Source organism: Lonchura striata, chromosome 1A (assembly GCF_050655825.1).
Source record: "Lonchura striata isolate lonStrDom1 chromosome 1A, ASM5065582v1, whole genome shotgun sequence".
In the NCBI taxonomy this organism is placed as follows: Eukaryota; Metazoa; Chordata; class Aves; order Passeriformes; family Estrildidae; genus Lonchura; species Lonchura striata.
Window position 1 is genome coordinate 37,561,172 of NC_140741.1, and position 26,125 is coordinate 37,587,296.

At 44.0% G+C, this 26,125-nt stretch overlaps 1 protein-coding gene across 2 annotated transcripts; it reads left to right on the forward strand.

Annotated features, from left to right (window-relative positions):
* On the forward strand, positions 1–25,323 carry WNT2 (Wnt family member 2). 2 transcript variants are annotated; one of them, XM_085568330.1, is made up of 6 exons: positions 1–6,114; positions 7,493–7,716; positions 10,683–10,960; positions 13,781–14,045; positions 14,477–14,583; positions 20,921–21,139. In XM_085568330.1, the coding sequence occupies exons 1-6, from the start codon at positions 6,035–6,037 to the stop codon at positions 20,984–20,986; spliced, it is 1,020 nt and encodes a 339-aa protein (XP_085424456.1). In that variant the 5' UTR covers positions 1–6,034; the 3' UTR covers positions 20,987–21,139. The 2 variants fall into 2 exon arrangements, with proteins under 2 accessions (XP_085424456.1, XP_021409179.1); XM_021553504.4 differs by lacking the exon at positions 14,477–14,583 and having other exon boundaries at positions 20,921–25,323.
* The last annotated feature ends 802 nt before the right edge of the window (positions 25,324–26,125 follow it).

Consider the following 26,125-nt stretch of genomic DNA (forward strand, 5'->3'; position numbering starts at 1 on the left):
AGACTAGTAAGAAGATAAAAACTTGGGTCCTATTCCAATCATTGTTACTGCTGTTTTCTGCTTTTCTTAGAGAATTGCATTGGGTGTTAGTGTGTTTCCTTTTTACTGCAATTGTTTTACCTTCTTTCATCCTTCAATGCCAGGACCATCACACAGTGATGAGACCAGAGGTAAAAACAACATAAATTGCAGGGTTTTTTCTGTTTTCTTCTGCTCCCAAACTGATATCAGAGGGGATAAGCTGTATTCACCACCACCATCTGCCAGAGGTGGAAATGAACATTCTATCAGCATGAACAAAGTATATAAAAGGAAATACTGAAAAAATAGTTCTCTGGTTCTTCATATTACTGTAGAATTAATCATAAACTAACAGGGCACATATTGTGAAAGGAAGAACCTTTTATATACACACCACTCTTCCTCTAATCAATTTAAAATATGGTTAAAATGCAGTTGCTCAGTGATGGGTCGGCTCACAGGTAGTACTAGAACTTTGTCACCTAATGTCTTTTGGGAGTTTCTGTTGGGTGAAGGTGTTTGGGGTTTTTGGGGTTGGTAGTGGAGGGGGAGTGGCCAGGCATGTTATACATACTGTTTCCTACATGTAGTTTTTGCATTAGTTAAGTGGAATTATTTCAACTGCTCATAAGGTTTCTGCCCTTCAAAAGATTCTGCTTCTTAGCCCTTACTTCCCCATTTAAGTGACAAATTGCATTAACAGAGGCACTTCAAAGGACACTGAATATAGCTTTCAAGATACGCATTTCCTGCCACTAGTAGATCCTGACATTTGTGATAACAAAGATTCAAACTCTTCTTCCATCAATTTGAAGAAAAGATCTGGTCAGCTGGAGAACTTCTAAGCTGAACTTGGAGCTCTTACAGTTGAACAGAAAATCTGCTCCAAAAAAGTTTTACCAGTATTTAACTAAATTATTCTGCCTTCGGTGTAAAATACTTAGGGGGCAAAAAAAGTAATGCATGATAGTTGCTGGTAATTTTTTTTCAAGTGTGAGAGTTATTATAAAGTGTTTTTTTGCAGAAGTGAGTCAAAGGTCTGAACTTCAGGAGATGTCCAAAATACATTTGGAAGAAGCTGGTCTTTTTGAATTATCTTATGGGTCACCTGTTTCTGATGCTTGTAGTCACAATTGCAAGCACACATGTGAGCATCATTTGAGTTAAACATAAGCTTTGTGCTAACAGTATCCTTGGCATCCTGTACTGTTCAAGTATAGTATCCAAAATTCCGTAAACCATTCACAAGAAGCAAGAGTCTTGGAGTAACCACTTTGTTTTCATTAATTGGTCAATCAGAAACTATGTTGCATGCGGAGGACATTTTAAGAGCCAAATGAACAAAGAATATTTTAACATACCATATCATTAAAAAAATAATAAAATTGCATTTACCTTCTTGGATTCCAAACTTGGGCTTAGATGATGGATTTCATATTTATTCAAATAAAGGATATATTGATATCCTTTATTCACTTTTGTGTTGTTGCAGTGCCTCTTTCAAATTCTCTGACAAGGTGTCACAATATGGTAGTGATAGAGCAGGAAGCAAAGAGAAAGATTGCTTCAACATCTGACTCTTGAGCTACACTTCCAGAATTCTTACCCCCACCAGCACCTCCTAAGGGAGCCTTCATATGAAAATGTCCCTGCTGAGAGGCCTCCTTCTGCAAGCCATCAAATTGCAGTCATTATCCTAGAACAGTAAGAATACAATGATTTGCACATCTATGAGGGGATTGGAGGAGAATGCTAAAGAGCTTTGCATGTATTAAGCAGGTAAACTGCACAGCCCTGCTTCTCTTGTTCTCCTCCCACAGTAGTGCAAATTGAAATGCTGAGGATTGAGTGAGTTGGACCTCGGGCCAAATCCTTTGGGGTACCTGGTTGCTTAAAGATGCAGTGAGGTTCCTACTTGAAATGTCATTGCATACCTAACTTGTCTTCGTAGAGATTACTATTCATACCATGGCCTTTCCTGAATGTATGGGCTGTTGTGTAAAATCAGGGTCTTGGACAATCCCATGGAGATCTGAAGGACCTGCAAGATTTCTGTTTTAAATTTTCTGTCTAAGGCTGTGACTTGTGTATCCTGTGTCTCTCTTCTGTGCTTTGGGATTTGCCTTGCCCTTTAAATTTGACTTGTGCAGTATCTCCCTTGCAATGTAAGGCATCACCTTTAATTATTCCTGATAGCCAATTAAAAGTAATAAAGAGCATTTTGGCATATGTGTATTCTTAAACTGAGTGTGAGGTGCTTTTTCTACTATATTCTCCACTAACCTTAACATGTGTTTCTCTTTTATTTCATCCAAGTGCCTTATTGAGGACAGGACTTAAAATGTGCAATTTATTCTTCTTTCATTTGTTGTCTTTGAACCCTTACAGGTGCTTCCCAAAGCTATCACTTCCTTGTGAGTAGGTGATGGTTTGCATTTGCCTTCTCTGTTTCACCAGTTCTGCAAAAGCTACAGGTTGTCTTTCCCAAATAAAACTCCTGTGTTACTAGAAATATAGTAATACATACTGTAAAGTACTACAAATGTTGCTTTGGATCTTTATGTGCAGAGACTACAGTTCTGATACCTGTTAGTAGGTAGCAAGGCTACAAAGCCTTGAAGGCTTAACAGGTATCCAAACTGCAGATTTCTGCTTTTCAGGACATGTGCTGTCATTTCTTTGTTCTGGAGGTGGGGGAGAAGTGTATATTTGAAAATTTTAATTCCCTCATTCCAGAAATAAGAATTTTCAGGTAATGGGGCTGCATTGAGATCCAAGTGAGATATGACAGTGGGTTTTACTGACATGAAATGAATTATGCGACCTCAGCAGGTTTAATAGCTGATAAATTACTTACAGTTTTTATCCTGATCCAAATGGTGTAGTTTCATATAATATAGAGTTATAGTTCCTGGAAGTGGGACTTACAGAGATACCTCTGGAAAAGGATTTTCTGTTCTTTTAAGATGTGCTACTGGCTGTAATATATACAGGAAGATGTGCTCAAGAGTTTTGTGGGGTTTTTCTTGAATAAAATTTCAGATTAGCCTTCCATGCCTTCATCTTTCCTGAAAATAGTTTTTTTTGAAGGTAGGAATACAGATTTAACTACATTATTTTCATTATTGTATTGAAAAATCTCAGTTTGATTTCAGAAGGTGTGCAGCAAATGGGGCTTTCTGTGCTCTGGCTACTCCACTGTTGTGTGTTGCATATGGAATGATTTCTTAACTATATGAGAAACTATGCACATAATACTTGTTGAAGACGGCTACGGATTCCTAGATTCAGGCTTTTCTTGCAGCAAGGGAGGCCAGCAGCCTCTCCAGGCTGCATCAGGAACCAGCCCTCCCTGTCATGAGTCCTCCATGAACTTCTTCAGCATGAGTGAGTCCTCTCCACAGGCTGCAGTTCTTCATGAGCTGCTCCAGTGAGGATACCCTGCTCTAGCATGGGCTTCCCACACGGTCACAGCCTCCTTCAACCCAGCATGGGGTTCTCCACAAACTGCAGGTGGATCTCTGCTCCACCATGGACCTCTGTCGGCTGCAGGAGGACAGCCTGACTCACTATGGTCTGCTTGGGAATCTCCCCTGGCAGCTGGAGAACCTTCTCCCCATTGTTCTTCACTGGCCTGGGTGTCTTCACAGCTGTTCCTCTCATGTTGTCCAACACACTCTTTGGCACAATTGCTGTTGCAGAGGGGTTTTTTTGCATTATCAAATAGTGGTCTCATAGGTGCAACTACCATCACTAGTGGGCTTGACCTTAGCCAGTGGCAGGTTCATCCTGGGGCTGGCTGACATTGGCTATGTTAGACATGTGGGAAGCTTCTGGCATCTTCACACAGAAACCACCCCATGGCCCCCTGCCACCTAAGCATGGCCATGCAAAACCAGTGTGGTCCCCCAGGTTCCTTTCCAAACGTGCCTGTTTCGTCATTATCTATAACGAGGGTGTGGTTGTTAGTAGAAATAATGGAGCCAAGGTGAATTTCTGTAGGGCTGGCACAAAGCGGAGGGGTTGAGGAAATAATCTGATTAGCAGCAAAACTGGAATGCAGATGGGGTAAATGACTAATGGAGGGGGAAAGGATATCGTTGATAAGCCACTAATGCCAGTATCCGCAGGTGAAGGAGCTCCTATTAATACCGAAGGGTGTGAGAAATTCTAAGAAGTCAGTTTTTTACTGCAAGCCTGAGAAAGCTGATAGCAGGGAGGATTGTAGCCTCTCTTTGTATGGGTCTAAAATACTGCTGGAATTTGCTGTCCTCACTGGTGTTTCTCTGCCCTGGTAAATGATCCAAAGTGTATTGTAAATGTAAGAAATAAGTCAGCCAAAAGCTAAAAATTGGAGTGTTTTTACACTGATTACATTTTATCAAATGGATGCTGAATGCTCATCTGTTGCTTTTAACACCTGCTGGAGTTAGCAAGTGGAGCTGTAGTTGCCTCTGGGTAAGTACTGTTATAGAAGCATTCATGTGTCCCAAGCTTCAATTATATCTTACTCGGAAGTCTTTGCAGTCAAAAGATCTTGACATTGCAGTTGTGGGTGGGTGTTTGGTGTTGATTTCTGAGGATTGTTTGTGGTACTTCTTTCAAGTTAAGTTAGTAGTAGGTGAATGTTAGCACGTCAAAACTTCACATAATTCTGCCTTTTGCATTTTCTTTCTGAAACAGTGCCTACGTCTAGATCAGTGTCTGAAATCTTGAGAAGTTGTACCGAGAAACACGAGAATGGATGTAATATGCAGCCTGAAGAACAGCTCTTAAAGGGTGCTTCCTTGCTTGCTCTTCCAGATTTTCACCTGGAGTTAACAACTGCAGGCTTCTTTTAGTAACAAGAGCCGTGTAGTCCCTAACTCACATAGCAGCCTTGGGCATTTGTCTTTTTTTCAGCCAACGAACGTTGTCTCGGAAGTGGGGCATCTCCAGTTTGATAATGAGGGTTCGTTGTTTAGAATATGCGTTACCCTGTATTTGCTGTGCAGACAGAGATGATACGAAGTTAAAAAGTTGCTAAATCCCTTAGTCTCGACTTTGCTTCCAGTCCCGGCGGCGTCGCCCCTCTCTGGGGCGGGGGCCGCCGGTCGCCTCTCGGGCCGGGGAGCGCTGCGGCGGCTTCGCCCATCCCGGGGTGCAGCGATGGGGCGCGTGTTCCGCCCCCGCGGGCCGGGGCTCCCCGCGCTGCGGGGGGACGCCCGGGACGGAGGCGCCCCGGCGCCTGTGCCCGCGGAGAAGCCGCCCCGGCTTTGCGGGGCCCGTGGCGAGGGGTGGCGGCCGGGCGGTGTCCACCCCATAGCGGGACTGCTGTGGTTCTCTGCTAGCACCGCATCGCGGTTCCGTTCCGTGCTCGGTGTTCGCGGGTGCACGCACCCAGCCATGAATTGCCGTCGTGCCAAACCCCGAGAGGTGCCAAGTGCTGCCGGTCTGTTACAGCCTGCCGGGGCCGCCGCCGGCTCCGCAGCAGGTCGTGTAGCATCTGCTGGCGGGTCTGAACTCACTCTCTGCTTGTAGGGTTATTGGAAAGCAACTGGCTCCTCGGGATTCCTTGCCTAATCAGAGGTGTTACCTCCTCCTCTTCCCCCAGTGTCTCTTGACATCATTTCATCCATCAGAGTTTCAGAGGGAAAAAAAAAAAAAACACCAACCAAAGCAGAACCCACCCAATCTGAGAGCAGCCCACACCAGCCCCTCAGTTTTGCCGTGACTGCAGGGAAGAGCTGGATCGGGGCAAAGATGAAGGATGGGAGCGGGGCTGAACTCCACGTCCTGAGGGATTTGGTGCAGGGCGAACCGAGAGGAATCCAGAGCGATGCACCAACCGGCATCTCCCGAATCCCTCCAGGGGATCAGTAAGCCCCGCGATCACGCGTGGGGATGCGAAGGTGCTTGACCCACGGGAAAGAAGTAGCCCTCAAGCTGCGTTTGCCCCTGCTCGTCCTTGTTGCTCCATGGGATTTCTTCTGCCCCCTGCAACTGACCTGATGTGGACCGAAGCGTTTCTAACATGAACTTTCTCCCTGGGATCTGGTGGTCTCTTCCCTTGGTCTTGATCTGGGCGACCCCACCCGTCACCTCCTCATGGTGGTAAGCTGTGCAATTCCAGAAATTTTTATTTGCTCTTGGGGAAGGTGGGGTCGGATTAATTGTGACTTAGGGAAGGTGGGGGAAGCCTCTCCCTCTTAGTCTCGCAGAAGCGGAGCTCGCTGCTCCCAGCTGCTCCGGTCCGGAAAGTCCGGCCTTAAAGCGAGCGGATTTAGACGGTGCCAGCACCTCCTTCCACACCCCGTCCCCGCTCTCCGACCTCCTCCTCCGCACGAGCGCAGCGCAGCTGCGGGGTCTGCCCGGGGTTTCGGCAGCGGTGCGGGGCACCCGGCCCGGCGGGGCAGCGGGCACCGCCCGGGGCCGCGGAGGGAGCGGGCCGGGGCGGGAGGCGGCGGGAACACGCCCGAGGGGCGCGGGCTGCCGCCCGCCGCTGCTGGCAGCCGCCCCTCCGCGCCCTGGCGGCGCTGGGAATTGGCTACAGCGGCGCTACGTTTTTATTATTAATTTATTTTTTATTTCTTCCTCGCTCTCCCTCGCCCTCCCTCGCCCCTCCCTCCTTCACAGTCCTCGCTGAACTGCAAACTGCCAGAGCAGAGGTCTGAGAGCCCGGCGGGCAGCGCAGGGCCCGGCTTCAAGCGATAGTTGATGTCGGCGTGGGGCGTCTCAGGCAGCTCGCTGCAAAACGCGTTAGAATGGAAACATAAACCTGCCCCTCAAACTGGGGACCCCAACCAAGCCCGGGCTGGAAAGTCTTGGTGTACGAGAGGAGTTAAACCCCTCCTTGTAATCCTGGGGAACACGTTTAACCTTGACTCTGGCTGATGCGCGATCAAAGCCTGATTTATCAGACTGGGCATGTCTCAATAAAACGACTATCTGTGTACTTAGTCGTATAAACGCTATTTATTGTGATAGCTTTTTGTCATGGTGTCTTCTAAATGCGACTTAGCTATATATTTTTTGGAAGTTACGGCATTAACGATTTAATGATCGTATAAAATAATGAAAATTCAAGGAAAGGACCATTTCTTCTGTTTGATCCCTTCAAAAGACACCTATAGAAGTTTGGATTTTATGAAAGGTACTTTTTGAAACGTTTCAGGACTAATAGAGACCATCTGGATAGAGATGATGTAATTTAATTTTTTCAAGGTTTTTTTTTTTTTTTTTTTTTTTTTTTTAAGTACTGTACGGAGCTGCAATAGCGGGGCTTGAGGTTCTCCTGAATGCTTTACGTTATTAAAAAAAACACAGGGTCGATGACTAATTGTAAAGGATTTCCACCAAAAAGGCAGAGGTAGCTGCAGCTCGGGCCCCCCAGAGGAAGGCTCCGGGGCGCTGAGGACCCTGCTTCCCTCGGAGTCGGTGCCCGGGGGCCGGCGCGGGCCCCCGGCGCTGCCCTGCCCCTTCCCTCCCGCAGGTACATGGGCGCCGTGGGCTCGTCGCGGGTGATGTGCGACAACGTGCCGGGCCTGGTGAGCCGGCAGCGGCAGCTGTGCCGGCGGCACCCCGAGGCGATGCTGTCCATCGGCCGCGGCGTGGCCGCCTGGACGGCCGAGTGCCAGCACCAGTTCCGCCGGCACCGCTGGGACTGCAACGCCCTGGAGCGGGGGCAGCGGCTGCTCGGCCGCGTTCTGCTGCGCAGTGAGTGCCGGGGCCAGGGAGGGGCTTCCCGCGGGCTTGGGTGGGGGGTGCAGCCCCCGCGCCCACGGCCCCAGGGTAAAAGGGGGTGTGGGGAGTCGGGGTGCGGGCGCAAGTGTTCCTCGTAAGGGTAACGGGCTGGCACCCCCTGGGCAGTGTGCGGGAAACATGAGAAGCTGTGGCCATCATCCTCTGTCCTTCATCCTTGCAAGGGTGAAGCTTGGGTTTGCATTTCAGGAGGAAAGGAAGGAGGACATGCAAAGTTATTTTAGGGTCTCACGGATAGCAGAACAGCATATATGATAACGTGAGGGTCTGTGTTGCTTAAAAACCTGTCTCAAATCAGGGAGACAATCTGGAGTTTTGGCGTATTAGGGGCTGGCTGCAGCTCACGACTATTTTTTTTGGTGTATAATGGATATCAAACCCACATTTTAAGGCCTACAGGGAAATTGAAGCATCAGAATGTGGCAGCAGGACAGAAGACTTTCACAGCCCAGCCTCAGGATACTAGTACTTCGGATGAGGCCTGTTGAAAGGGGCAGCTCGAGTGCAAAGAGAGGGGCAGTGCGTTGGGATGGCAGGAGCCAATCAATCCCTCCTGCGGGCCGATTCCCACGGTGGCGTTCTCCGGGAAAGCGCAGCAGCAGGGCGCAGCAGGGCGCAGCAGGGCGCAGCAGGGCGCAGCAGGGCGCAGCAGGGCGCAGCAGGGCGCAGCGCCTCCCGGGCTGTGCTGGCTGCAGCGGTCTGCGCCCATGCGGGGCAGCGCTGCCCTCCAGGCACCGCGGCATTTCGGGTCAGGCTCGGGGCAGAGAGGCACGGCACACACATTTGATAGAGATGAGCCAGGCTTGCGTGGAGCCCAAGCAACTGAGGGAGCAACACTGTGCTTCCCGCCCTGAGGGAGGATGGTTAAGCAGGGTGGTGTTGTCATCTAAAGGTCGGAGGAAGGCATCTAGTGAGTCCTCAGATCTCAACCGTGGCCCTTTTGACTCAAAGAAATGGCTGGGATTGGTTACTATGTCAGAGTGTCCTTACCCAAGGGATAAATCTGCTGAGATTCTTAGTAACTGCAGCTCTTTTCACCAAGCGCCACACGCTGTGCGCACGGCTGACCCTGCCCTGGCACTCGTGTCCCTGGAATGTCCCCAGGATCATCCTAGGCTATGAGCAGCATGGCACCTGCAAGGAGGGGAGTAGGAAAGTACCATTGTCCCACTGGCGAGGATGGAGAGGAGGATGGCAGGCACTGGGCATGCTGACCCAAGCACAGGGATTTTCATTCCGTGCTAGGTTCTGCTGCTGGTAAGCCGTTGGTTCCTGTAACCAGCTTCATGTTCCCTTGGCAATTATTTGTGAGTAACCAGTAACGTCACCCAGAGGCTGAAGTTTTCAGTGAGGTTTGTCTGATGTTTAGGAAAACATGTCTGGCAGAACATAGCCTAATAATGATGAGGCTATTTAATAAAAAAGTAAAAATGCAGTTTTTCCAAAAGTGAAGTTTTCACTGTTGGCTCATGTGACAGAATGACAGCATCAGGCTTCTGAGCTCTGCACTGAGCCTGATCAGACTGTGATTGCCATGGAAATATAGCTTGATAGTGCTCTAATAAAACTGACTAGTTCAATAAGCTCAAATAAACATTGTCTCTTCCAACAATATCAAGTGTTTATTTTTAATTAACACTTCGCAAATTTTCAAAATTTCTGAATACGTTTTCTCAGAAATAAGTCTTCAAAAGAGTGTGATTTCTAACAAGCTGTGGTAACCTTTGCCCGTTTTTGAAGAGAGTAGAGGGAAGGCATGGTTTACCCAGTTGCCATTTGCAAAAGACTTGCACAGAATGTGGAAGTTCAGGGCCCATTCATAAGTTAAACATATTGTTGCTACTGCAATTGAAATACTAAATATTAAGTTCTATAGTGCAATTCTGCCTCTACAAAAAAAAAAAAAAAAATCACTGTTAGCATTTGTCTTTGGGGTCCTCTATTACTGTGCTAATTACTTAAGGCTTAACAGCCCTGCAAAGAGGTCTCTCTCACTGCAAGTTGTCTTAGATATTGCAAAAAAATCTACTTGTTGTTCTTCCTATGCTAAAAAGTTTAAAAGTAGAAAAATATTCCATTACCATAAGTAGATTTGTGTCAGTGTAATGTAGCTCTCTATTGTAAACTACTGCATCTTAAAATAAAAGCAATTATTACATTGAAATATGTACCTAATTGCCTATGAGTAGGCATAGTCTAGAAATTCAGATAATCTTTGGTATAATAAAGTATCTTGGTTAGGAGATGGGAAAACTGCCAGAGCAGCTGGCATGAAGAAGTCACAGCTGCCAGGCCAAATCCTGCCTCAAGCATGACACAAGTGGTGCCATTGATTTAATGGAATTTATTTGTGTGAATTATGGTTACGGGCTTGATTCTAGGCTGAAAACCTAATATTAACTTATTTTTCAGAAAATAACACCCAAGTTTTCTCCCTAGCATGTTTTAAGCAGGAAAGTCTATTCCAAGAGCTTCAGGATAGGAAAAATCTAGTTTCAAGAGTTACTTGCAGTATTTTGCAATGTATGTGTTGATTTAGTGTCCCTGTTTAATAATTTCTTAAACTTATCTCTCACATAGCACTTCATATATTCTTCTAAATTCGTGAAACGTGATAGGAATACCAGCTGTCCTATTCACATATCTGTACAAAACAACTGATCCATGAAAGTATATGAATCAATATCAGAAGCAAATGTTTAATGTTTTCCAGCTCTAACACTATATTGATGAGCTTTTACCAGGGAGGGGTCCAAGTTTAAGCCATGACTAATTCTGGCTCCAGGGAATGTGTATTGGTATGATTTCAGCCTAGTTATCTTTTGCTCTGCAAAAAAGTCCAGCCTAAGTGTCTTGGATATAGGACAGCCACACAAAGTAGCCACCACGATGATATTTAAAGCGACCTTTTTTTGTTTCAGGTAGTCGAGAATCTGCTTTTGTACATGCCATCTCCTCTGCTGGAGTTGTTTTTGCCATCACCAGGGCATGTAGCCAAGGGGAGCTGAAATCCTGCTCCTGTGATCCCAAGAAGAAAGGCTCTGCCAAGGACAGCAAGGGCCATTTTGACTGGGGTGGCTGCAGTGATAACATTGACTATGGAATTAAATTTGCCAGAGCCTTTGTGGATGCCAAAGAACAGAAAGGAAAAGACGCCAGGGCACTGATGAACCTTCACAACAACAGAGCTGGAAGGAAGGTGGGTGTCCATCCAATAGATGCCTAGAGATGTTCTTGGACAACTCTGTTGTGTCTGGAGCACTTAATGCTTGACCTTGCTGTCTGGTCTCAGCAATTATGAAGAATTATGGGAAGAGCAGGAGCCTGAGCTGCTGTTTCTATCAGTGTGACAGAGATCTACAAACAGACTGAATTCAACTGCCTAGCAGTATTCCTGTTGGAGTCACTTCAGTCACTCTTTGTGATGGAAGTTAAGCAGGAGCCTAAGATGCAGGATCAGTTTGGATGGAGGTTTTGTTTTGAGCTTTATATAAGCAGGAGTTTTATTTTTGGTTAATACAGAATACAAATTCCTAAGGGAGGTTAAGATCACATTGAAGAACAGGTTTGACAAAGAGCAAATCCAAAATAACATTCGAGAAAAAAAAAAAATTCTGTCAATTTCTGTATGTATATGGTAAACTTAATCACAAAGTGAGCAGAGATAAAAGGTAACTACTTCACTTTTTAAATATACTTCACTTTTTAAAATACATATCCCTCCAAAAGGCAATGGCCTTGGAGTATGACCTGCAATCCCTTTACTAAACATTGTATGAAAATACCATTCCTGAATTTCAACTAAAAAAGTCTTTACATCGTAGGTGAGTAGAAGGAGTAGGTGCCAGGTGTGATGCCCACCTCTGGTACAAGGGCTGAGGAATATCTGCACTAACATTTTGTTGTGATAGCTATGAAAAGTAAGAATGGTGCATGAAATTGGAATATGCTGTTTCATTTTTTAAAACATGTTAAGACTTTGCTGCTCCCATGACATCTGAAATACAGAAAAAACCATTTTATTGTACTAGACCAAGCACTTCTGGAATTATTTGTAGAGACTTTTTGTGTCTTACCTTTGGTTTTCCTTAATGTATATTTAGTAGGAATTAAGTTGTTTGTATTCTGATCTTTTTTTGTACTGCAAGTTGATGATTTTCCCAAAAAATTTTGTTCTTCAGCACCTTTCCTCCACCTGCTTATTACCAGCATGTGTAATTAATATGTAATGTAGGCAGATGAGGCTTTTTAGATCAGTGATAGGCACATGCAGTACTGTGGTCATGTTTCTGTTACTGTCCAAAAGAGGCTGAAGTCTACAACACAATGATTTTTTTAGGAGCAAGTAAGTTCCATGATGGGAAGTATTTTCTGTAATATTTGAGCATCTTATTATTTTTAAATTTAAAAAAACACCTCTGCCAAATATTAAGGTAGTACTGGTAAGGTAGATTTTTAGAAAAAGATAAAGAAATTTTAATTAATATGTTCAATTAAAAATAATTAACATGTTATCATGTGCTCTAGGACCTGTTTTATGGATAGAGACACTGTTTTGTATTCACAGTGCAGTAGTGTACGCTTAGCTTTGCAGGGATCTCACCACCTCAGCTGCTCACAAACCTGGCATTTTGACCTGGGTATGACCATCTGTGGCCTTTATTTTTTCTTGCCCCCAAAAAGGGGTGTTGATACATCTCTTTTAAAACTAGACTATTCCAACTGTACTAATTAAAAAATAAATGAAACAAATATTTTTCATATTCCCATATGAATCATAGAACATAATATGCTGTATTAGAGTATAGGACAAAAAAAAAAAAAACATATTCCTATGTGCTTCTTCCACTATTCCAGCAAGTTGTTTCAAACATACAAGTAGTTAAATTGATTTCTGCTCAGATAATTAAAACCAAACATCTGCTTAAATCCCAGATTTGTGATATGGCAATGAAAAGGGGCTGTGGGAATGCCAGTGACTTCTTTGAAGTAGTCATATCATTTACAAGTTGGAAAGAAAATTGAAAGTCCTTTGGTTTTGTAATACATTCTCACTTTATTACTAAGTGCTTGACTGAAAAAGGCTGCCCCGCTGTGCATCAATCTCACTTGTAATCATGGAGCTTTCCTCTCTCTTACTTTCCTCCCATGATGACATTCCTCTTGTACAAACTCTGAAAAGTTTGTATTTCATGAACTCTTAAGGCACAATATTTATAGATCAAATATCCATATCTACATAATTAGGAATGAATTATTTACTGTCTATGAACCCATCTGTTGTTCTCCAACATCATACAGATAGCTTAAATGTCTGAGATGAAGCTGAAATGGCTTTAATACTATCCAGATGTTAAATTAATGATAAGGGTGATCTCTCCAATGCAAACTAATGAAGGTCTTATTCTAAAATGTTTGTTAAAATCTGCATCTGTTTGTTAAAATAAGTATTTTATCTATACTGTATTTTAAAATTCTGCATCAATCTGATACCTAGCACAGTACAATGCTTTACACAGCCTTTAAAAAATAATTTAAATATGAAATGCCCATGAATTTCTGGGCAATATTTGAATGCTGTTCAGAGTAAAGGGCAACTTCATGAAGATCAGCTGGAGAGGGTCAGAGGGTCAGCACAGCCATCCTGCAGCTGGAACAATGGGAGAGAGGGCACCTTCGCCCCCCCAAGGGACTGAATGATTCTGGCCATTTCTGATCATTTCCTCCTGTCCAGTCTGTGTCCTAGCACTGTGGACCACATGGGTCCGTGGGATGACTGGCAGGAGCAGTCAGGTAAACCCACCAGCAAGAGGATTGTGTGCACGGTGAGTCAAGCAACCACAGCAGAGCAACCACATGGGGATGACTTGATGCTACCAGTGGGTGTCACTACAGACCGTAATTTGGAGACCCATCGCAGGCCTGGCATTACAGGATGGATGGAAAGGGGCTGAGAAGCAATTAAGTGCACTTTGTTTTACCTGTGTGTATTTATATTTACCTGTGCATTTCTAAACAGGCCGTGAAGCGGTTTTTGAAACAGGAGTGCAAATGTCACGGTGTGAGTGGATCCTGCACTCTAAGGACCTGCTGGCTGGCCATGGCAGACTTTAGGAAAACAGGAGATTATCTGTGGAAGAAATACAATGGAGCAATTCAGGTGGTCATGAATCAAGATGGAACAGGTTTCACTGTGGCTAATAAGAAATTTAAGAAGCCAACTAAGAATGACCTGGTATACTTTGAGAGCTCTCCAGACTACTGCATCAGGGACAGGGATGTAGGTAAGCCTCTACCATTACATGTGAATGCTTTTATTTAAGACATTTGTACTTCAGGGGTCAAAAATTATAATTTGATTGAGAGAAAGAGTGTGTATGTGTATATATATAAAAAAACACAAATCCATGCATGTAACCAGCAGGAAACAGGAAAGAAGATGTTTTGGAAGGACTCAGTACGAGAACAATAGTTCCTTAATGTCTCTAGGTGTACAACAGCCAATTGTTCTAATATAATTCAGTGGTTTCTGCCAGATGCTATGGAGCCCTGGAGATGCTGTAAGGCAAAGCTGCTTTCAGCACAAGTTTGAGCTGTGCTCTGGAGGCAGGTCCATAGTGGGCACAGCCACACTCACTCTTGTGCCATGCAGCTCACTGCAGAGCTGCCCCAAGTCCTGTTGATGCCACCTCCTGTTGTGTTGCTTCCTTTCCAGGTTGTTATGCTACCACTGTGGTGCCCTCCTTTATCTGCACATTCCCACAGCTCACTGTGACTGCGGACCCCAGTTGCAGACGTGCCTGTCCCCATCTAATGTGGAAGGTACAGCCTGTGACAATCCAGCCCTGCTTGCCCAGTCAAGGCAGCTGTGGGTAATGGGGGGTGAGGCAGCAGCTAGAGGATGTGGAGGACGCAGGTGGATGAAGGAGTAGAGGTGGGTGGGACACAGCACACTTGGCTGAGTGGCACAGCTCTTTATTCCTCTTTATGAGGCAGTGTTGGCTCTGTCCATGACAACCATCACATTTTCTGAAGAGCTGTGCCAGCCCCTGTGGGAAGAAATAAAGTATTGGTGCTGCTGTTAACACTGGATTTTCCTGCTTCAGATATTTGATAGGGACACACTTAGCAATGCTACAGAATTCAAGGCACTGCCAAGCACCAGGAAACCTGCTAGCGGCTCTTGACCTATGTATAGTATTTCCTGATGTGGCAATTAAAAACTAGTAACTAGAAAACCAGAAATTTGGAAAAGAGAGGCAGACTGAGTAATGTATTAGTTGTGGAACTAATTAATAGGTTGTATAGCAGACCAGATTGCACCCCATATGAAAAATCCTTAAGTATCTGGATAGCAATGCAGCTCAAGTCTTTTTGGCACTGCTGCATGTTTACAATCCAAGTTTGCTTGGAATAAACATTGCAGAACAGCTGTACTTAAATAAGAACAATATGTGAATTCCTGGTCATGTACTATTGACTTCAGTGAATGCAGAATTTCATCCAGTACAATTACATTGTACAGTGTTTCTGGTTAGTTGAGTCGTCAACATATTTTAAATGTTATTTATTATTTTGGCAGGTGATGTTTATTACCTGCACGAGCACATATACCATTCCTTGAATAGTGACTGACACTGTAAAGTCTAATCCAAGTGAATAAATGGACGTATTATGGCATCATGCAGAGATTAATTTTGTAGACTAGGATTTTTTCAAAACATTTATCTCTTGATATTGCCTCATTCATTGTAAAAAACATGATTTCTTTTTGCCTGGAAGAAAAAATTGTACTCTACCCATTTCTATGTCAAAAAGCCATTTAATAATCTCTTTGTACTAAACCTAATCTTATCTGTCAATCTTGTTATTTTGGAGGAGAGTGGGCATTTTTCACCACAGTGTATTAAGTGCATTTGCCAGACACTGACAAACCTGCCCAGAGATGGCAAAGTCTGATATGCTTTTTTGGCTCAGCTCACTATAACACTGTAGCTGAGGTGGTGTTTCTTTGCTGCTCAGAACTCAGAGAATGTGGCTGTTTAGAAGAGCATATTTTTAGAAAACTGCAGTAAGTCTTTGTTGGGATGTGGGATGCCCTGCTGCTTGCATGGAGCAAAGAAAGAACCACACAAACAAAACCTGGCCTGACTTTGAGGGAGAGGATTTTGGCTGCTGCACCACATTTTTTTCATTTTTTGGTTTGCCCTGTTGAGTATTGCAGAGTGCCAGCCCTGTTAAATGATTGCAAATGGAATGAGATTATGGAAGTCTGAGTTTGGAAGTAGATGGGGAGCATCTCAGTGTGGTATTGGATTCAGTGTCAGCTAAATCTAATACCACAATGTTTTAGTATGTCATTGAGTACAGTTCTGCCTTTCATTCTCCAGGGAATTCAAGCAATTTGGTGCTTCAGGGGAAAAAAATTATCTGGAACCTGGTTAGTGCTGGAGCTGAATGAAGGATTCACAGAGAAAACCTTATGACACCTCATGACTTGACCAGAGACAACTTCACAAACTAAACTGTCCAAGCCTGTGTGCTCTGTGGCTTGATTGTGCTAACACATAGGAACCAGTGAGTTTAAAGTGCTCAAGGATTCTGCCATTAGCAGCCTACCCAGGAAAAAAGCAGATACCTTCTATTCCCCCACTGGAGCTTTAACCCTGGGTAAAAGCTGTCTGAGGGGGCAGCTGGACATGCATCCATGGAACACCCCAAAATGTAGTTTGTTTGGGTTTGTTTGTTTGTTTTGGTTTTTTTCCTCTAGAAAGGAAAAGTGGAGTAATTGATTTTAGGAGAGGTACAATATGGGAAATCACTAATAGTAACTCAATAGCAAGATAATGTAATAACCTGACCACCTCTTTCCTTGCCTTAAGACCTCACAAAGGACTAAAGGAAGATTTTTCAGAAGTGTTCAGAAATCATTTAACCCAGCACACATAACTCTGCTGAAATAATTTTTGCTCACAATTTCATACTCAAAATTTGATAGAAACAGAGATAGAACATCCCAGACAGCTTTTAAAAGTCATCCTAGGTAAACTGTTGGTTTTATCAACACATAGCCATCTCTTCAGTGCTGGCCTGGGAAATCCCAGCCCCTCCAGACAAATCTACCTCCAATGTGTATTGCCTGTTTTCTTCAGCCCTTCTGTACCAGGTGTAAGATCCAGTAGCTCCAGAGCTACTTTTCTGTGAACATTTTTCCTTCAATTGTTTTTTCCCCAAGAATACTTGTGAAGAAACTATCATTGGGGATTTCACTGGTTTTGCATTTTTCTTTTTGCTTTTGTTTGAGTGTGTGTGTAAGTCTAATAATGGATGTTATTGCTTGACACCAGATTTTAATCAATAGAAGTAGAAGGAAAAAGCTCTCATTATATACTAATAAATACATTTTAGGGCTTTAAGAATGGAAAGAAAATATTTTCCAACATAACACATGTTGATTTCCAAAAATAACTGTGCAAACTGAGAAGAAAGGACTTGATGTACAGGCTGTGAAGTTGGCAGTATGAAAAGCTGTTGATGTTTTGGCAGGTAAAATGTGTGTAGGCATGGCAATTCCAACATTTGAAATGAAAACAAAGAGGTTGAACAAAAATTTTTTACAAGTTAGAACCTACTCCTGCCTTGTAAGTGATGAGGAGGCGCACTACAGGTAGCAGGAAGAAAACTCTGCCTTACTTTGTGCAGTGTCTTCTGCTGCCTTCATCACTCAGGCCCGCCAAGGAGTGCAGTCACTTGTCTGGCTCCTCACTACTGGTTATTGTTCATTTTCCTTCTCACTAGAGAAGCTGCAGAGATTCTGAAGATGCTGTTTGAACTTTAAAAAAGGTTGGTTTTGCTCAGAAACGAAGCCTTTATATGAGCTTGTTTTCACTTTTGTCCCAGTCTATGGATAATTAAGTCCCCTCTTGTAGTCGTGTAGTAAATGTTAATGTTTTGTGGTCAGCATCAGATGATACCAGTTTCTGACTGTCTCTTAGTGGTGAAATAATCTTGGTTTTGAAGCTGGTGGCAAAACTCCTGTTGAAAGCAGTGGATGCATCCTGCTTAGGTTGTCCTTTAGTGCTGTGTGATTTCCCCTTACATCTGGACATAGGAACATCAGACTTGGAAACTAACTTGGACCTCAGCTCAGGAATGTGGTCAAACCTTTCTGTACAGCTCTTGATGGATGTGGGGGACATGGGGTCTTCCTTCACCCCCAGCAGCCAAATGACATGGCCCCACTCTGCTCCTGGTTGGGAGCTGTGCTGAGGCAGAGGGCAACTTTGCTTTTCCTCCACTAGTGTGAATTCCTGATATAGACTGTTAATCACATGAGTCACAAGATTGACCTTTGTAATGTTTTTTTGGTCTGAACAGAGAGAGCAGGACAAGTGCCTTTAAAGTTCTTCACAGAATCAGTTAGGTTAGAAAAGACTTCTGAGATGACCAAATCCAACCTTTGAGCAAACACTACCATGTTAACTAGATCATGCACTAAGTGTCACACCAAGTCTTTCCTTAAACATTTCTAGGGCCAGTGATTCCACCCCCTCCCTGGGAGATCCATTCCAGTGTCTAATAACCCTTTCTGTGAATTTGGTTGTATTTTGCACAGTCTGGGATGTAATGGATATTGCTGGATATCTATGATGCTCTGGGCTGACACAAAGAGCAGAACTTACATTCAGGTATCCCAGCTGTTAGTTCAGCATCATGGATGGAGGAGAGTATGATGGCTGGGAAGCAGGATCTGGCTTTTATTCTACCACAGGCTTCCTGTGGGACCACAGGTGCATCATGTAGTTCTGCATCCCCCTGACTCTTCAGCCTTGCTTAGACTGGAGGCAATGGGGGCCACTGGAAGTCTTTCTTCCCCCATCATGGAGTGATTCCTGAAAAAAGGATCTGGAAAGGCCTCTTGGCATCACTGCTATGCCTGTTATGCCAGTTGCCCCGGTGCAGCTGGCTCTGCAGGGAGAACTGCACGGCTGAGGGCTTGCTGGGAGTAGTGTGTGCTCGTGTGGGTCACTGCTGGGGGCACCTCTCCTCCCTTCCTGCAGGGGATCCAGTGATGGCACTGGCTGTAGGGACAGTAGGCCAGGAGCAGGAGTTACTGCTGGTTTCCTGGTGCAGGGTGTGCCTGATGCACACATCGCTGGTTGTTACAGCCAGCTGAGATGCTCCCCCAAATATCAGAGCTTTACTTGGAAGCGCTGTTCAGCCATCTCCCCAAGGATGTTATGCAGAGCATTAGTCCACAGGCAGCAGCATGAACATGTTCAGACCCCAAGGAGATTTGGGATTTATCAGGCTGCAGGTGCAGGAGCCTGTTTCTGGCTCCATTCGGTCTGTTTTCTCTGTGCCAGTTCCCTGTGGGGTGGCTGGTGCAGCAGCTCTGCAGGGCCGGGGCCTCGGGACGGCGCCGCGGGCGCTGAGCTGAGCCGCCCTTCTGCTCTGCCCACAGCGGACACGAACCAGCCTCCTCATGGGGAAACTCCCCAGGTGTACACCTCTACCCCGTCAATATTTAAATATTTAAATAAGCACAGGAATCAGGCCATGGGAGGGAAGCTGTGTTCTAGGGGCTGAAGCACTTCTCCAGGACAGCAGTTGAAGACTGTCCTAAGTTGGATACAAAAAGAGGAGAATTTGCACCCCCATGGCTGAGAGGCTGGATCATGTGTTGGTCCCATGAAAAAACACAGTCTGAGAAGGTGACTTTGGTCTAGTTCCTGAGACCCCTCATTACATTAGTGGTTTGGGGTCAGCCCTCATATAATAGGAAGTATTCCTGATGTTGGGGGGGGTGCAGTGACGATTTGTATTTTATAAACTGCTTTGAGACAGCAGCATCAGTGCATACATTAATTCACCCTAGGGAAAAAAAATTAGAATTTATTCAACCTAAATTATTAATAATTACAATTTAACTGCAGTTTACATTTTATTAATTAAGATTGGTTTGCTATCCTAGCTTATGCAAATTTTAATTAATGTTTGCTTGTATTAGTTTTCCTTAAGAAGGTAAATTGTTCATGTTCAGTGTGCATCTGTAAATATGCTTTGTAAAATAATTCCAGTTAATTTACTGACCACAGCCATTACTTAGGGAATATCACCTTGCTCAAGAAGAGAATGGAGTTGTAATCAGGCCTATAGAAAATATCAGAAGAATGTTATTTTTTGGGCATATCTGCATTTTAGTCATAATAGCAATACATAGGAAATTAGGTAACACAATTTTTATGAAGTTTTCAGTTTGGTGGTAATAACCCGTCAGCTCCTGTGACATTGATCCTAAATGTATCCTAAAATCAGTTTGTGTTAGATGAACAGTGGCTTCTATGTGTTACAGTCACTGTTCAAAGACATGCCAGAGCCATTTTGTGCCATGTGGATATAGGCACTGGCATTTCAGCCACTCCTCGTGAGTGTTTGAAGAGTATGATAAGGTGTGGTATGGTTCTTCTCCCTCTTTCTGTCCACAGCAGGCTATAATTTTGTTTCTTTTAATCTTATCATGAAAGGGGAGAAGAACCCTTTGTGTTAACCTACAGAGATGAGAGGAACACAGAGCAGCAACTCTTCAGCTGCCACCTGAACTGGTGGAATGGGGCCTGTGGGTGGACACAGCAGTGATGCCAAATGCCTGGGGTGCACTCACTTCTGCAAGGGTTTGATTATTGGCAACACAGCTACTTTACCTATTGAGTCCCTGGCATCCACTAGATTCTGTGGTCTTCTCTTTCCTAGCCCTCTCCTGCAAACCCAGAGCTCCTCAGCAAAGCCTGAGATCCTGAGCACTGGGAAGATGGACACCCCACCTGGCCATCCCATTTCAGACAGTCCTGGGGGTGCAGGGCTGCCTTGGGAAGGGTGTCTACTCCCTGGAGGGGAAGAAAGTGCCAGGGAAAGATGAAGCAAAATGATGATATTAGGAGAATCAGGCAGACCCTTAAAGTATTTAATCCCTTTTTTTCCTCATCTCCAGGCCTGATTCCTAGGGGAAATATGGGAGCAATTTTACTTTAATAGGCAATTTTCTGGCTTGATATTGAATCTTGAGTGATGTGATGTTATGTCTCCCATACCTATTTTCATATGTTTGCTGTTTTTCCTTAAAGTCTGCCTCCTAACTTTTGGTGCATTCCCTTTGCAGGGTCCCTTGGGACAGCTGGTCGGGTGTGCAACCAAACCTCGCGTGGCATGGACAGCTGTGAAGTGATGTGCTGCGGGAGAGGCTACGACACCTCCCGCGTCAGTAGGATGACAAAATGCGAATGCAAATTCCACTGGTGCTGTGCTGTGCGCTGCCAGGACTGCCTGGAAGTGGTGGACATTCACACCTGCAAGGCGCCAAAGAGCGCTGGCTGGATTTCCCGGACATGACGCACAGGCTACTGATGCTGAGGACCACAGCCTTTGCCCTTCCTGGTCCACGCAGGGAATGCATCAGAGATCTTTCTTACTTCTATGCCTGTTTTGCCTTTGTGTTCATTGCAGAGATGCTGCTGAAAAATTGATATAACCCTTCAGCATTTCCTTTGCATTTCTGTGTGATGGTGTTGCTGCAGAGTTGTCTCTGCATAAACTGATGCAGCTCTGGAAGGACGTACTTGCGCCAAGACTCTTCCAACCACCGTGTAACTTTCCCGCAGAACCCTTGTGGCAATTCATTCCTGCCATCAGGAGCACAGGAAGATACACAGTATGGCACTTTTAGAAGATCACCACCACCAACTACATGGGCTGAACTTACTCAAGCATCTTCTGAAGGATCTTGGGCAGGTCACAGTTGACTCCTGGATACTGAATGGCTCAGGAGTTTGAGCACTGGTTGTGATTTCCCCATGAAAGAAAATTTGCAGCCAGATTGGTGAAAAAATTTACTGGAAAGATGTTTGTTCATCCCTGGTGAACTGGAGTTTCCAGTAAGGTGGCCACCTGAGGCTACTCTGGCCACCATTAGCACACTGTGGCTTCCTGTGGGGCAGGAATTGGCCCATGGCCTAAAACAAAGAAAATTGCAGGAGATATATTCAGCCACAACACTTTGATGAACTATTAGAGTCAAAGCAAATGTCTCAGCTATCTGTTTGTGAAAACTTGCCTTAAAAGCTTTTAAAAAATAATTAACTGCTGAGGAATTTTTTTTTCTGACCTGAAGGATTGAAGAGAATGATTTTTCACCTTAGTGAAAGCTAGGTATAGGACACTCAACTACCTAAGGATAAGGTTTCCTCTTTTTCACATATACAATAGTGGAAAAATGTTTGTGAACCGTGATGAGAAGGAAATGCCTTGCCTTAGTAATGACTTGGGTTCTAAAGAAGTTATCAGCTTCTATGTTCTTTTAAATTTAATAAATCTATTAAATATGCTCAAAATTATACTTTCCCTCACTCAGATGGGGACATCCAAATTAGATTTTTTTTCTGCATATTTTCTGCAAAACCACATGCCTATGATTTGGAGTGTATCAGCTTGTAATGGAGGCAGTTACAGGTTGTGCCAGGTCCATAACCTGGACATATCCATATCCCAGGGTTGGGATCAACACAAAACAAGTTGCTGTAAAAACGTGCAGAAATTTCAGCCTTGGTGGAGAGGAACTGGGTCAGAGTGGGACCAGCTGCCTCTCCTCAGGGCAGAGGTCAGCAACATGAACCAAGAGAAAAATGGGTTCTGTGCCAGTAAGTATAATAAGGCTTTGAAAAAGCACCCATGAAGAGTAGAGACAGGCAAGCTAATGAAAAAATAACATAGGAAAAGGAGGTTGGACGAGTGATAGAACACATTGTAGATGAAGGTACAATTTCCATGTGAAAATGAAATAGACTGAAGAACCCTAGCAGGTAGAAACAATGCAGGAAAAAGTAATATCCAAGTAGCTAACCAAGGCAATAAAGTGAATACTCTGGGTATGTTTTGTTTTTGGAACTTTCTTGAGAGACTATTTAAAAAGAAGGGGGTTTGGTATTAAGTGGTCTTGAGGGAGCAGTCATTTACATCTGCAAGGCTTTCAAAAAAGTTTGTATCATTAAAATGGGTAATTCATCTCCAGGAGGCACAGCTGGTGTTAAAATATTAGGAGGCTGCAGTAAGTTCTTTACTTGGACAATAAGATAATGTTTCAGTTACTGTGTATGGAAATGACCACAGCTAGAAGTAACAATAATCACACTTCTGTTTATAAATCAACTGCTGGTGGGGAACAGCCCTGCCCACGTGTCTGTGCACATGCAGTGTATGTATAATATGTATATATGTACCCATGGGCAGCTCAGGGGTTATACTGCTTGCCTCTTCATTGCTGCCAATTCTGGCTCTGGGCTGGATAAGGAAAATTTCATACCTAATTGTATTTAAAGGTGAGCTCCAAGGAGAATTTTTATTGGGATTTCACTGTGAAATTAAATCCACATGTAGTTCGTAGTCTCAGCAATATCATACTTTAAGCCTTAAAGAATTTAAAAGCAGTATAATAATTTTTAACCTTTTAGAGCAGTTTGGTTTTTTTTTAAGATTTAAGGAGCGTGAGTAGTCTAGAAGATTACCTATTTAATAAAGCTGAAAATATTTCAATGTTGTGGGAAAAAGAAAAAAGGCTCATTCTTACAAGAGAGCTTGTTCTGGGTAGTTGAATGAAGAATAATGAAATCAGATCTCTTCTTAAATCTGTTACAATTTGTTTAATATTCCAGAAAATCAACTCACCTGAATTCTGCAGTCTCAGATAAAGTGTTTTGGAGTCGCTGTGTTAAAAGGGTATTAACTTTTACTCCCCAACCTGGTCCTCCTCTGCTAAGGCACATCATTCTGTTCCAAACCTTCCTCTGGGTCAGAGGCTTGTGGTTCCTTAAAACGATTCTTACCAGTAGGACCAGGGAGATGGGAGCATCGAGTCCCTTGGCCTTTTCAGTGTCCTTTGTCACCCTGTCCAGCAGCAAGCCCACCCAGGTGTGCACAGCAGGCTGATGTTCCCGTTTCAGGCACGTGCCCTACTGGTAAGCCGTGATAAAATGCCTGCATCAAAACCACTTTACCAGAGTGGAAACCCAGAATATTTCACAGCATAACAAATGGGCAAATGCTGAGCTGGCCACTTACTTGATGACAGGTTTTTCTGTATTTATGGAATTTTCTTGGTGTTTTTTATGAGTTCAAGGCAGATTTATCACAGTTGTAGGCACTTCTGCTGCTTCTTCCACAACAAAATTCACTCCCAGAAACTTTTGCTATTTCTTAGTGGCAAAAGATGCTCAGAGATGGTAAATATTGCTAGGAAAGGTGCCTCCATGATCTTGAACAAATCTAAAAGAGAATATGAGGGGAAAAAAAAGAGGAAACAAAGAAAGAAGAAACATGCCTAGAAATAGGCATGGCAAATGAAATAATATTGTAGTTTTGTTTTGCGGAATAAATTTACTCATGTACTTAGTCATGAAGAGGAAACAGCTGTCTCTAGGTAGACATTTCAATGTCAGAATAATGTTAGCTGAGGCTAAAGGTTGTAGGATTATTTTTTTAAATACGCAGTCCAATTTTCTTGAGGGAGTTCCCTTTAATTTGCTGCATGAACTCAGGATCTAGCAGCGCCCTGAAACACTGTTACCCTGCCAAGCTTTTTGGGATTGCTTCCTCCCCGCTATCTTCAACAAACTTTACCATAAAAAGTGTGTTGAGCTGTTATAGGTGAAATCTTGTAACAACAGTTTAATTTTTTTTATCACATGGGAAATGAGGAATGTCTTAGGAATGGTAGTGTATATTAGGGCATGTGGGCATTGGGGCTTGAGAGCCTGCTGCTTTTTCTTTTCCTGGAAAAATACCTGAAACAAATTTGTGCATCTCATCCTGGCCTCCAATCCCTGTGTGCACTTCTTTGCAGATGTGAATTAGAAATAAAATGCTGCATTTCTGGTACTGCACTGCACGGTTGCTTAAGGGCATCCAGCCTGCATGCCCAAGCCACAGCTGTTGGCCACTGCCTGCAGGCCTCACGCCCAGCTTCTTATGGGGCTCAGTGTACAGAGGCAAGGGGGAAAGGATTGTTCAGGGATTAGTGAAGATCTGGATCTGGGGAAGGTGCTTTTGCTACAAAAAACCAGCTCTTACTCCAGTGTGGCAGCACAAAGTATACCAAGGCTCACTCTTCTCCACGGCGTTTGCCCTGCACTCTTTGGCTGCATGCAGGTGGTGGCTGCCCCCAAGGGCAGGAATGGTTTTGTGGTCGTGTCACAGCCTGCAGGTTTTACCCGCCACTTAAAATGATAGAAATTAACTTCTATTTTTATCAGAAAGACAGAGACAGCCCATGGGCTGTAACCACAAATGTGATTTTGGGTTGTTACCTTTTCTGAAACAGCTCATTTGCCTGGGGAAATGGATGCAACTTCATAAAGTTAAGATCTCTTTTGGGAAAGAAGCTAATGCATATGAATCACTAAATTGACAACTCCCTCTGGTGGGAGCTGGGCAGGAGCCCTGCTGGAAGCTGGGTGGAGCAGATTTTACAATCTGTACCTAGAGCCACTGAGGCATTCAGGGCCACCACAGCGGACAGCCACACTGGCTGTGAAGGGGTGTGTGTGACTTGTGCAAGAGGTGTAGCTTCCTTTGGATGTTCAGCTTCTGCAGGTTTCTTCAACATGGCAAATCTCCTGATAATGTTCCTCCTTTCTGCTAGGGTAAGGACTCCCATACTCTGAAAAAACAGTCCGTTTATTCAGCATACACACCAAATGATAAAAAAGAGAAAGCAGCAGCCCTCCCCTTGGTGTAGCACTCACCTCTCTGAGTGCAGTTCCTGCGGGAGCAGCTGTTAATCTATTCAGTGGGAGGGAGGGACAGAAGGGGCCAGCTTGATTTGAAACTCCTGGGGGGGTCCTCTCCTTTCTTCTATACATGTTATAGTGTAAAGAGATAATGTGCATTCAAATTCTATTAAGTTGTCTTTAAAGAAAAAAAACAGGAACTGTTAACATTTGGAGTTAAAAAGCCTCCTCCACCCCTAAATCTGAAGATGAGTTATTATCTGAATCAGGTTTCCACAAGGCTCATCTCTGCACTAAGCCAGAGGCTTTCCATCATTATAATCATGGGCTGTGTTTGCTTTTTGATCTAAGCCGTACTGAACTTCACAGGAAACATGTCAGAGGCAGCAATGCCTAAGGCAATAAACACTGCCTAATGAAAAAGAAAATTCTTTTTTCTGATATGCCTAGTCTTTCAGAGGCCTAGAATTATAATTAAAGAGAGAATTTCCAGATAAAAAATCCATGGTCCATTACTGCTTATTAGGGAGATAGGTACTAGAATTAGTAGAAATAAAATTGCATAAAGGTATTTTTGAATTCTTAAA